At 50.0% G+C, this 13101-nt stretch overlaps 1 protein-coding gene across 1 annotated transcript in view; it reads right to left on the bottom strand.

Annotated features, from left to right (window-relative positions):
* The window catches only part of Polr1a (RNA polymerase I subunit A), a 61952-nt gene that overhangs the window by 1684 nt on the left and 47167 nt on the right, over positions 1–13101 (bottom strand). Inside the window, exons 23-32 of the mRNA XM_028762378.1 lie at positions 12385–12606; positions 11596–11810; positions 10831–10998; positions 9941–10076; positions 9380–9537; positions 4804–4930; positions 3499–3609; positions 2721–2993; positions 1504–1704; positions 215–332 (exon numbers count right to left, since the gene is read on the bottom strand). Of these exons, the coding sequence (XP_028618211.1) occupies positions 215–332; positions 1504–1704; positions 2721–2993; positions 3499–3609; positions 4804–4930; positions 9380–9537; positions 9941–10076; positions 10831–10998; positions 11596–11810; positions 12385–12606 (1729 nt within the window). The remainder of the gene's footprint in view (positions 1–214; positions 333–1503; positions 1705–2720; positions 2994–3498; positions 3610–4803; positions 4931–9379; positions 9538–9940; positions 10077–10830; positions 10999–11595; positions 11811–12384; positions 12607–13101) is intronic.

Here is a 13101-nt window from a genome sequence, read left to right on the forward strand (position 1 = left end):
CTTCACGAAGGCACCAGAAACTGGGACACTACTTCAAGAGTCAAAGTCACCATCTTTCAGACTCCCTCATGGGGACTCTCGAGTGACTATGATCCCTGTACACTCAGCAACCATGCCTCTGTTCCCACCATCACACAGGGCTGACCACCTCAGTTCTCTTGCCCTGGCCATTGGGTACTCCACCGAGGCCAGGCATGCTGTGTGCTCTGCTTACCATACACAGCAAACACATCCTTAATCTCCTTCTCTATCACCCGCAGCGCAGCCTCGATGCCGTAAGTATTGGCCATGGCGTGGATGTCATTGGAGTAGAGGCGGCGCAGGTCCAGTACCTGGGCAAAGGAAGAAGGGACTGACTTAAGTGCCCCATTGCCAGCTCTGTCCTGTGTGCATGCCCATCGTATTCTCTCTCGTCGTGTGCCCATTGGCTGGGGGCAGCTGGTGCCAAGTTGTGGAGGCAGCAGAGATGAGCGAGGAGGACAGTTACAGGCAGGACAGTTGCCAGAGCTCTAGACTGTCTTGCTTTTGTGACCAGAGACAAGAGACAACTTAGGACACATTTGAAATTAAGCAAGAAAGAGTTTTTTGTTCATTATTATTTTTGTAACAGAGCTCTGTTCACTGGGATGGACGCTTGGGGAGGTGAGGAGAGGCTCCTCAGCAGAGACCCTTGAACACCTCTCCAGGGTGCACAGGGCAGGAACAGGCTAGATCCCATAATTTACTTGGCCTCTCTAGAGGCCTGAAGCTCCAACTGAGCCATAGAGGCTCTTTCTTGATGGCTCCACCCCAGTATTAGACACAGTCTGCAGGATTGTGAGACTGAGCACTTGACACAAACCCCAAGTAAGTAAGTCAAGTCACACCCACATACTCAGGAGGTACAGATCACTTCCATTCCTCTCCTGGGCAAGCTCTTGGTAAAAGCTCTAGAGTACCGCTGGTGTGGCATAAGTGGCACGGGACCTTGGACAGCAGAGTGTGGGTGAGGGTACACGGGGCCAGAGCAGCCAAGCTCCTTAGTGTAAGAGAAACTCTTATGCCCTGGGGTGAAAGCATCTCAGAGAACAAGACTGATGAGTGGTGGGAAGGGAGCACAGGGCCTCCTTCAGCTTCACACAGGGAGCGCTTGCTGGTTGAGCTGCAGCTACCATTACCAGACAGAGTGAGCAACACTCGGGTCAGGGATGCAGTGCACTGTTTCTTATACTCTCCTCTGAGAACTCCAAGAGAAAACAAAACAACACAAAGAGGGTTCTCAAATGATGCTGAGAAAGCCCCAGCTAATGTTGAACAGGTTTCTATATGGCCAACTAACAGGCAATGGGAGTCCTGGGGTCACAGATGAGGGCGCACTCACTTTGGGGTCCACAGTGTAGCACGAATGACTCAGCAGGGTCCAGAGCCTGCTGACTCAACTCCCAGTGCCTGGTTCCCAAAAGAACATGAGATGGGGGCTAGGATTTGTCCCAGACCAACAACCAGCCTGCGGGGGTCACATACCTCAGAGTACTTGAACAGCTCGGGGAGGTTGATTCCCTCCGTGTTCAGCACAAACTCCTTCTCATTCTTACTGTTGGTCGTTTCGTTCAGGAGGCACCGAGTGATGCCCTTAGTCGTATACACAATGGCATTATGGGCCAAGGACACAACCAAGGAGCTCATGTCGAAATTAATCTTCATCAATGGGAGCTTCACAGTCACCTACGGGAGAAAGAGAGCTGAGGCAAGGAAGACAGCCCCCCACCCCCCAGCTCTGTGAACAAGGCTAGGGCCTGACGGTCCACTTCAAGTAGCTTTCAAAGCCCATTTAATATTCTCCCGGCTGGGGAGATGGGTCCTGCTGCAGAAATGGGCAGGTGGACTGAGTACTGGGTGGTTTAAATGACCCATATTCAAGGTGGAGACAGTTGACAGATGTCAAGTCCACTCCACGACCTGTCCTCTCAGTGGCCACAACACAGTGCCCGCTGCTTTAGACTCCAGGTCCCACCAGCAAGCTTTGGTATCTAAGCTTGGGAACCATGAGTTTGATTAAAGAGAGGATAAGGAATATGCCTATGCCGACAGTAAAACACTGAACCACACAGGCCTCAAAGGAACCATGAAATTCTCAGGATGGGGTACAGAGGACACTTTGGGGCAAGCTCAAATGATGGGTTACTGTCTCCTGGCAGGAAGAAAGGAAGCTGCCATGCCTGTGGTGTATGGTGACATGCTTGTGCTTATATTAAACGAAGTGATTCATTTAGAAGAGCTTACCTGCTAGGCCTGCCACTGTCACTCACATATGCACTATTTCTCAGCACTAGGGGTTGGAAAGTGGAACGGGCAAGGCTGTGTTTTAGAGCACAGGTCACCAGTCATTAAAAGATTCTTCCAGGGCTGCTCGAGAAACGTGGTTAGTAACACTGGCCGCTCTTCCAGAGGACTTGGGTTTAATTCTCAATACCCACGTGGTGGCTTACAACCATCTGTAACTCCATTTCCAAGGGATGCTCTTTTCTGGGCCTCCAAGGGAACTGCACAAATGGTGTGTGGCCATACTCACAGGCAAACACCCATACAGATAAAATATCTTAAAAAGTCAGAGGTTCTTCAGGGGATAGTCATGCAGAAAGAGCATGAGTTGTGGATTATGAATTATTGATTAAACAGTAAGCTTCTACTTGAGGGTCAGGTTAGACATAAGCCCCTAGCCAAGCTGTACAGACACTGACCTGGCACCACAGGCTCGCCTCTGTGTCATACTGGTAGTCCTCAATGAATGAGTGGGACTCCCGTACAGCCTGGATCCGGCGTTCCATGGCTTCAGCTCCCTGAGGCCTGGAGTGGCGGCGGGGAGGGTTCTGGGATGATTCTTCCTCGAGGCCTGAACCTTCTTCCTCATCAGGCTCATGGCCCTGGTGGGCACCTTCCCCTTTGATGTTCCCTTCTTCTTGTGCATCCTCCTCCTCTTCCTCCTCCCCTTCTTCCTCACTCTCATAGTCAACCTGACAGGACATGAGATGTAGGCCATCGGTGCAGGTCCCAGCCACCTGGATGTCACCTATGGAATAACCCCAGGCCCCACTGGCCCACACTAGCTTCTCTGCTCTGCCCTAGCCACCTTCTATCTCCATCTACCTTCCTTCACCTTTCCTCTGAGTCAGCCCCTCAGTCCTGATGTCCCCTCAGAGGCAGCTCACTTGCCACACAGTTTCCCTGGCTCACCCACTTCCCTGAGAACACCCCCTCCCCGGCCAGCCTCCCTAATCGTCTCTCATGACACTAAGGATTTGGTTTGGGGACAGTGAGAGAGATCATATTGTTACTGTACAAACAGCAGACACTAACTTCTTCTCAGTCTTCTCTGGGTCTCTGAGTCTGACTCTCATATCCAGGGTTAGCCAGAGTCTAAGTAAAGTCCTGTCTGCTTAATCAAGAGGTATTCTGGACAGACAGGTCTTCCTTCAGATTTCTGGTGGGTTCCCACTGTGCCCCACCAGCATCCCTCACCTCTTCTTCTTGTTTCTCCTTGCGTTTGGTGTCAGAAGCATCTGCATCCCCCTCCTCAGCTTCAGCATCCACAATGTTCCCCTCGTCTTCCTCATCCCTTTCCTCTTCTCTCTGTGGTTTGAGGTCAAGGAGAAAAATGATTAGTTCTAATAAGATCCAGTATTCAGTGAATCCGTCTGCCGTCCTCTACCCACTTAGTCCCTAACCCAGCCCCTGCACCAGTCTGCTCACCTAGCCTTGAGTTTGCGAACCTCTTTCCCTCTAGATACCACACAGAGCAGTGGGTTTGCCGTAGCGTCTGCGTCACTCTCAGTGCACTTCACCTAGCTGCCCTCTGTCCTCCCTCCTCGCTCGTTCCTTACCACAGCCCCTCCGTCTGTGTTCATGTCACATACACGTCATTATCCTCTCTTGTATACCATAATATTTTCGTTAAAGGGTTTAGTGATACAGTGTAATCATAGGGGGCTGCCCACAGTCATTACATGAAGTAAATATTGCTCCAACATTGTGGGTGGGAAGAAGAAAGCTGTCTTTTCCCTTCCTGGCTTTGGTTCCTAGTTTCTTTGCCTCTTTCTGGCGAAGTGAGGACTGGACAAACAGTTGAATACAGTTGTGTTGATCTATGCTTAAGTTACTGAAATGGCAAAGCCACAGGACAAGAGGAACCAGGATTTTCTCTGATCTAGGCCCAGAGACAGGTGACAAAGAGCCAGGCACAGCATTCCCAGTCCACGTGACAAGCCACCTGAGCAGGCTCACTGCATCAGCACAGGCCTCTGCTTGCAGCCCTAGGAGTGCACTGCTCCTGACCTTAGGGACTTCCCACACTGCCCTTAACTGGCTCACTTCCTCCTTTCCTACCGATAATCTTTTCCCCCTTTTTTCACTGAGGCTCAACTTCTCTGCTTCAAATCATGTTAGTCAGTGCCTTGGTGCTCTGGGGGAAGTCAAATGCAGAGAAAACTGAAAGGAGAACAAGAACTTTCAAAGGCTCAGTGCACCATCTTGAGGATGGAAACTTCTCAGAGATGGATGCCTGTAGGTCTGATCCAGAGCTGAGCAAACCATATTGCTGGCAGCCTTGCTGGCCTGGCCCATCATGCCTGGGAGTGATCAGTGTAGACGAGAGCAGCAGATAAATGCTGAGGTACATCGAGATGAGCTAGCACCACGAAGAGTCCTGCAGAATGCTGAGAACCGTCACAAAAACCTCCCCCAGAGATGCCCCCATGGGAGCCCTCAAAGTCTCTCAGCTTACAATCAGTCCTGGGCACCTCATAGGGGTCCCTGGCATTTGCTTACCCGAGTCCTCCCCGAGTCCTCAGTGTCATCGAGGTCCTTCTGTGTAGCTCTCCTAGTATTCACACTTCTGAAGGCTGATGCTTTGCTATTCTTCTTTTTGATAGCTTCCATTAGTAGCTTAAAGAATCTGTATGAGAAGAAAGCCATCCAGCCCCATCAGGATAAGTGTGTCTGGCTCTCTCGATGCTAAAGGATTTGCATGGGAGTCAGCACAAGGGACTGAGGCCAGTCTCTCCTACCCACCTCTACCTTCCCCCACTTGCTGAATCTGTCAGAAAGAACACCAGTCTCCTACTCCAGCCTGCTGCATCTGGATACACTTTGTCACTCCTAAACTTAACGTACCTCTGAGTGTGACAGACAGCTTCTTGAACTTTTTAACTTGTCTGGAGAATGTGGGTTTTAATATGTAAGCTGCAAACGTGTTCTAGCCACCATATACTTTCCTTAAGGCTTGGCAGAGCTTGTACTTGGTAAATGATGGATATTGGTGTTACTGTGCTTGTCATCCAATCAGGACAGCAGAACCAATTTTAAGAGATGGGAACACAGCCTGGGACAGCCTACCCCCTCCCAGACATCTACAGTATCTCAAGAAAGTAGGTCTGGCCAGAGCAGAGGAATCTGCACCCTCATATATAGGAATCCCAACAACTGAATGAACAAGGTGTAAAAGTGCACTGGAACTTCAAAGGGTAACACAGTGGACTTTGTGGCTATGGTCACGCCAACAGGTTAGAACTAAACCTATCTGAAGAACTCATGGGTCCCTTTCTTCTTCTCCCCGAGTCACACCCCTTACCCTCATCTTAAGGGTCCCTTGGACTTCAGCCTGCCCATTCCCACTTTTTTTTTTAATCACCTCTCACTCCTTTGTTATGCACTTGGAACATCCCAAAGTGGACTGCGTTAACCATACAAAGTCTAAGGTCTCACCTCAAGCCCTGCATTCATCCATCCTATGTTCTGAGTTCTACCCTGTGCCTAAACAACACTAGTCCTGTAGGCAGGTGAATGATAAAAGACAGGCTCCCAGCCCTCAAAGAAGTATGGAGTCTTCATTTGAAAAGCAGCAGGTCAAATGTTTTACTGTTTTGTTCATTAAAGCCTAAAGAATGTCATCCTTCCTTTCTGTTTTTGTTTAAAAGATGTATGTATTTTATGTGTTGAGTGTCTGCCTGCATGTATGTATGTATACCACATGTGCGCCTAGTACCCATGGAGTACAGAAGAGGGTGCCAAATTCCCTGTACTTGGAGTTGCAGATGGTTGTATGTGCTGGGAAATCAAGCCTGGACCGCTGCAAGGGGGCTTTTAAGCTTTGGGCCAACTTTCCAGCCATTTGGTTTTTTTTAACTTTCCAAAGAGTGCCCAGTTTATTGGAGACCCACTAATACAGAGACAAGCTTGCTCACCAGGTGCTGAGAAACGGGGGCAGGAGAGTCAGAAGAGGGGAGGCAGGACAGGACTTTGGAAGGATACAGTTCAGGTGGAAAGAGCAGACATTGGAGAAGGGGGAGAGCCTTGATCGCATGTTATAAAGGATCACTTACCAAGGGGACCACAAAGGAGACGGAATAAGACAGAACAGGGCGCTCACCTCCAGAGGCTAGGGATCGTGCTCTGTCATCAGGTACATCCGCCCTGTCTCAATATGGACACTCCAGCTCTGAGGTCCCTTGCCCGCCATTCACAACAGTCCATCTGTTCCTATTCTCGGGGATCCTCTGGACATCGGCACCCTCAGCAATATTCAATGGGGGTGTGTGTGTGTGTCTTACTCCATCTCCCAAGGCTAGGCTGAGGTGCAACAGAACTCCTCTGAAACGCCCTCCCTCTCGGGCTCCTCTCTACCCTGCCTGCATCTTTTGGTGTGCAGAACTAAGGGGAACAAGGGTGAAGGTGGAGCAGCAGGCTGCCTGAGAATGGATGGCAGACAGCAGTGTCTTCCTGCAGGGGCTGCCAGTGTGCTCCTCTGTGACGTGCCAAGAGCAAGGAGAGTGATGGCTGGCCCTCAGCGAATGTTCTGTGAAGGTCGTGCTACCTGGCAGTGTGGCAAATGAAAGGAACGGGGGAGGCATATGGCAGAGGAACCTCTCATCCCACATAAACAGCTATGCACCGGGAACAGGACGCTTCAGTGTTCCTAAAAGTGCCTGTCACGCCCCCAGCACCTGCTGCCTCAGGAGTCGATTCTGCTCAGTTGCTCTGACTGCAGAAGAAGCTAGTGGGCTAAGTTCATGGCTGGGACGGGAGCCAGAAGCTACAGCTCTTGACTCGGCTCAGTGCTCTTTCCACTTTACCACTCTGGCCTACTCTTCCAGGTTAGCCACACAAATATACAAAGCGATGGATGCCAGCAGAGACATCTGAGACCATTTGTGCTTATGTGCCTCCACCAAGGAACACCTCTGCTTCTGTTTCCTTTTTCTTCCATTATTTGTTTTTTTTTTTTTTAAAAAAAAAACAACCCAAAAAACAAAACGAAAAAACCCTCATGATCTCACAGATGAGGAGGGGAGAGGAAAAGAAAGGGGATGGCAGAGACAGAAGGAAGAAAGGAGAACAGCTGTCGGGGAGGGTGGCTCTCACGCCCCCTTCCATTTCCTGTGAGCTCCCAGGCCTTAATGCAGCTGAGTCACTCATTGCCTAGGCTGACAGAGAACTCTAAACCGCAGCCCATAGCACAGGCTGCTCTTGTCTTTGCCTGAGACCTTGGAGGCCTGCTATGGACTCACTAAGACTACCGCTGCCCAAAGAGAGCGCATGTCCTGTTTATCACAGCTTTCCAAGTGTACAAGCAAAAGACACCTAGGAGCTAAGAAGTACTACACTGCTGGAAACAAGCCAGGGTTGTCACTTGTAAGAAGAAACAAACAACAAAGTGGTTTAGCAGCTGGTGAGATAGCTCAGTGGTTGAGAGGCCTTAATGCTCTTCAAAGACCTGAGTTTGGCTCCCACAACCTATGTTGGGTGGTTCACAACTGCCTACAACTCCAGAACCAGGGAGATCCAACATCTCTGGCCTCTACAGACACTTGCACACGGCACACCCCCCCCCCACAGATACACATAATTAAAATAATACAAATAAATCTTTTTTTTCTTCCACAAGGTAGATAGAACTCTATGCTCAGCTGGCATGTCCCTCATGGTGTCCTTCCTGCTTGGCAGCTAAAGCTTCTGGGGTGAAGAGAAATGGGGCAAGCTGTTGACTCTGCCTCCTCTCAATCACCCTCAAGAGGCCCTGGGCTCTGAGTCCCACTTCTCAGAAGAGAACTTCCAGGCCAGCATAAACACCTGCTGTACGTGGGAGCCCTGCTCTTCTCTGTTAATTAACAAGCTGGCAGGCTGGAGCCTGTTCTGTGCTCCTGTCACTCTGCCCAGTGTCCCAGAGCACATGGAGGAACACAGCATGTGCTGGGCATAGATGCCGGAGGCACTGATGTGAGCGCAGCCAGCAGCCTCAGCCACCTGAGTGGTGGCTGAAGCAGGACTTCTTTCTCTGCCCAGCCTCTGGTTCTCTGGATCTGCGTGTAAGCATGCCAGTGAGCACATAGCACTTAGAGGACAGACAACTTTTGAGAGTCAGCGCTCTCCCTTTCACTAATATGAGGTCCTAGGGATTGAATGTCAGGCTTGGTGACATGTGCCTTTACCCACTGAGCCATCTCACTGTCCTGGATACCTACGAGTTAGCAGCTCTGGGGAGACCTGGGATCCTGTCTACATAAAAGGCAGTAGTCAGGGGCATATGGCCAAATCCTGTCAATGATGGTATCTCTATTTGCTTAAATGTATTAAATGTGTATTTACTAGTTGCTGATACTTGAACACTAGGAGACTGACTTTCTCTCCCCTTCTGCTCACCCAAAGAAAAAACATGTAACGAGATGGCGGTAGGAGGCAAGCCTTTCTTTTGTGAGATCATTAGATGCGGGTGCCCTGGTCCACATTCTTGCACAGGAGAGCCAACCCCTAACGCTCTGCCAGTGTTCTCCCACTCTGCTCCACCATACTGGGCAAAGCAAGTGCTTTGGTGAATTGTCCCATGCTCCTGATCTTGTACCCTCACTATTATGGCCTATGCTTTCAAATGTCCATCAGTAACCTGAACTTGAGAGAAAAGGGAAGTTCATTCTCCCTAGCAGATAGAAACCAGAATTCCTACAGTGAGCATCCATTTATAAAGTGGTTGGGAAATGACATGCCACTGGCTCCCTATCAGCTGACAAGATGTGAAAGAGGAAGCACGTTATAGGCAGATACATGAATCCAACTTTCTGCCATGTGCTGGTCTGAACCACAGAAGCACTGCTGTGATGAGACCCGATCTGCTTCCTGTACAGGTCCTTTCATACCTTAATACCATGAGCAGGAGAGGACTCGTCAGTCCAAGACAAGCTGAGGCAATAATAAATGGCTAACTAAGAAGGGGCACACTTACAGGCCGAATTGGGGTGAGGGTCCATATTAGGTGGCAGGGCCTACTGACCTTGGAAACACTTCCTTTGTGGGCTCACGCCAGGAGTGCTCCATGGCTCAAAGTTAAAGACAAACACAGCTGAGTTCTGACCTGGTTTCCATGAAGTGCAAGATGTCCTCGGGTCTCAGGCACTTCTCCTGCTGGTAATATGCACGTGGCAGGAACTGAAACCGGAGCTCATACACCCGGAATTTATTCTGTTTTTCTCCCATACAGAAGGACTCCTGGATGTCAACTTTCTGCAATACCTAAAACCAGATGAACACAGAGAATCTGACCTGTCCAGGCCCCAGATAATTGTATACTGCAACTGGATTGCAAGACATCAAAAGTCTAAGGGGACACAGCTTCAAACTCCAAAGAAAGTCCTGCCTGCATGAATCCTTGGGGCATGCTTAAGTGAACAGCCCTGCAGTTTGCTAAGTTAACTCAGGAAGCACTCCTACTGCATTCTCCAGGCAAATGCTATGGAACTAACAATTATCTTAAAAGCTTCTTGATCTAACGCTGCCTGTTTAGCACCTGGCAGAGACAGTGTCTGTCTCCTAGTGGGAGTCTGGAACTAAGTCGCCAGTAGAGTGCTCTGTTGCAGTACGAGGAGGCAGGATCAGGTCTCCACCCAGTGAGCAATCAAGTATGAGAGACAGTTACCTCCCCCAGGCACACCCTGGTGAGCTGCTTCTTCAGACTCTTCACTCTCTTCAATGCTTTCTTGGTGTTGAACACAGGCACACTCATCATGGGCGTTTTGATGTTGGCACTGGCCACCATGAGAATCTCCCTCAGTCTGACAAAGAATAAGGACACATCTGATCAGAGGTAACCAGATTTTCTTGTCCCCCCGAAACCTCTTCAAGAGTTAGTGATTGGGATATGACAAGAGGAGTATGTCCTATCAGTCACAACCCTGGTCCTGCCAGGTTTCCTGCAGGACCAAGCTCCTCACATGCAGTGACAGCTAGACCAGCTCCTCACGGTCTTAGTCAGCAGGCATTTACAGAGAGCTTACCAACTGAGAGATGGAGGAAAGAGTAAACTAGAAGAAGCCTTCAGCACTCTTACTGAGCCCTGCCACCCTGAGAGTGGGCTCAGCAGTCATGGGAGAAAACCCTCACGGTGAGAAGCTAGGGTAGCATTGATCTGACAGAGAGGAATGTGCACAGATGGAGGAATGCCAGCAGTGTGGGTCCATGTTTTCCGCTTCCCCAGATGTCACCACACTGCAGTGTATAGAAATGTACCTAAAGGGCCATGGCCACAAGAATGACACTCCTGGAGTTGGGCGACCAGGTGGCACTGTGTGGCACTGAACCATGCTCTTGTGTGTGAGGTCTCATAGGTATCTCTGGGAACCTGATGGAGTGGCAGAGGGATCCACAGAAACCCTAAAACAGCCACAGAACCCACTCTGGCTCCAAATAGGCTCAGGCTCAATCTCTCGCTCACTAGCCCCCTCCCTGCCCCTCTCATAAAATGACTCCTTCCCCAGGAGCATCAGAGCAGACGACACAGCCGCGATGTGCCTCCTTGTGCCCCCATACCTTGGGATGCCCAGGGTGACGTTCATCTCGCCTCTGCCTGCAAAGTGGAATGTGTTCAGTGTCATCTGTGTGGAGGGCTCTCCGATGCTCTGGGCGGCCAGGAGGCCAACAGCCTCGCCTGGGTCACACAGCGAGCGCTGCCACTTCAGCTGCAGTAAGGTTCTCAGTCTGGAGACAGAGGGGATGACAGCAGGAATCAGGAGCAAGCAGTAGACTACCTGATACGCTAGAAGTCAGGAACACAGAGCCCTAGCTAGTTCTTTGTTTGCTACAAGAACATCATGTGCCCTTGCCAGGCCAGTGACAAAGGCCCCTGAGCAGTGGTTATTTTGTGACCATTAACATCCCCTCCCCCATTAGCAAGAGAAATTTGGCTTACACTTCCACTGTACTAGCTGGAAATAGGTTCAGTTTACCAAGCAGTCAGAGGTAGGGGCGTGCATCTGCATGTGTAAATCACATCCATATTATGCGGTGTCGGCACTGCATAATTCTGTAATGTACTAACCATCCTTCCCAGACGGCTGGCCCATTAGCAACAACCACTATCTTACATGGAAGGGGCTCAACAAACTGAGATGTGTAAAACAACTGAGTGTGAGGGCAGTGCACACGTGGGGGAAGCCATAGAGCTACATGTCTATGTAAGGTCTTCTATATGCTTTTGAAGGCAAAGGAGACCTTCTGGGATGCAGGTGAAGGCTGCTTTCCTCTTCTGGAGTGGACTGGAGGCTGACACACCATGTCACAGATCAATGTCCTCACCTGTCGAGGGAAAGTTCTGATTTCTCGTAACTCTTCACTGCTTGAGCTGCCCACTCCTGACTATAGTCATCAATCTTTTTTTCAAATGTTTCAGACACCGATGCAAAGTAGATGTCTGGGCGCCACACAGAAAGGCTAGGGTCGGGACAAGGGGCGGCCCTCTTCTGGTATTTCCATCGGCTCTGCTCATCCAATTCATACCACATCTGTAACATCTGAACAGACAGCAAGCTGTGTCTTAGCTAGGTGGGAAGGCATCAGGGCAGGCACAAGTCTCCAACTCCAGGCACAAGACTCAAGGGACTGGCTCTGGCGGAGAGCAGGGGAAGTGTAAGGTAGGAACCTGGCTGTGATGATGTAAGAACCAGCTCAACACTTAAAATAGGAACGAGTCTGTCCCATGGCATGGTGCTGACCAGGATGCTTTGGGCAATTCATCTTGACCCGTCCAAAGCACTGTAGGGGGAGGACATTATTATTTACTGTCCAATTAAGATCATGACTATGGTATGATAAGAGGCAAAGAACTGTCCCAGGCAACCACGACACTCAGAGTGAGGTGACGGCTGGCCTTCTCTCTACCAGGTCTCTACCCAGAGCTCTGCTCGCTCATGGCCTTGCCACTTCTGGCGACTGGTCTCCCTGGTCTTTCATGCCCATGAAAGCCCTAGTCTTCATGGCTACCGCTGGCATCTGGACTGATATCACACTCTATTAGGGACGTCTTCTCCGTCCTCTCTGGGAGGTCTGAACATGCTAGGCACTGTGGACACAGCCTCCTCACGTTACCTGCTGGGTCTCTGGGCTGCGGCCATTCTGAGTCTTGCCCTTTAGGTTTAAGGCTTTCACAGCTGCCTGAATCTTCTGGGAAAAATTCAGGAAGGCACCTTTTCTCAGCAGGGCACTGGAATGCTTGTGATGCCATTTTTTAATGGCTTTGAAGTGTCGGAGCACTTTCTGGGGATCTGCTCTGGATAAAACTTCATTAAGATGCTTGGATTTCATTATCACCTAAATAAACAAAATACACAGGCAAGATTACAGCATGAAAAATGGGCCATATTACATGACTTCAAGTGACTCAAGGTGCATAAGCAGAGTCCCCAGAACACCTCCCAGAAGAAACAAACACCTGGTGAATAAAGCCTTCAGCATTAGGAGAGAGCTCAGCTAAGAATAGCCTCCCAGGAAGAGGGAAAGATAGCCAGAGGACTGGGACAGGTGCCTGTAATGCGAGGGCCCATCCAGGAGCGAGATCCTCAATTCTGCTATCAAAACTAAGTCCTGGACAGCTTCACTTTCCCAAGCTGAAAACAGGTTAACTGTTCAGTTCACAGCAATGGCCATTAAGAAATATACAAGTTACAGATGTGTGTAAGGTGGGCCTGTTCAAACCCCTGCCCCAGTTGGCTATCATAGCTTCAGCATTTAGTTGCTTTAGCTTAAACTAGGCAGAGGGCTGCTACAGCCCTCGACTGCACCAAGGAGGAACCCAGACTTGTTTCA

This window comes from Grammomys surdaster, unplaced genomic scaffold (genome assembly GCF_004785775.1).
Source record: "Grammomys surdaster isolate TR1022 unplaced genomic scaffold, NIH_TR_1.0 133, whole genome shotgun sequence".
In the NCBI taxonomy this organism is placed as follows: Eukaryota; Metazoa; Chordata; class Mammalia; order Rodentia; family Muridae; genus Grammomys; species Grammomys surdaster.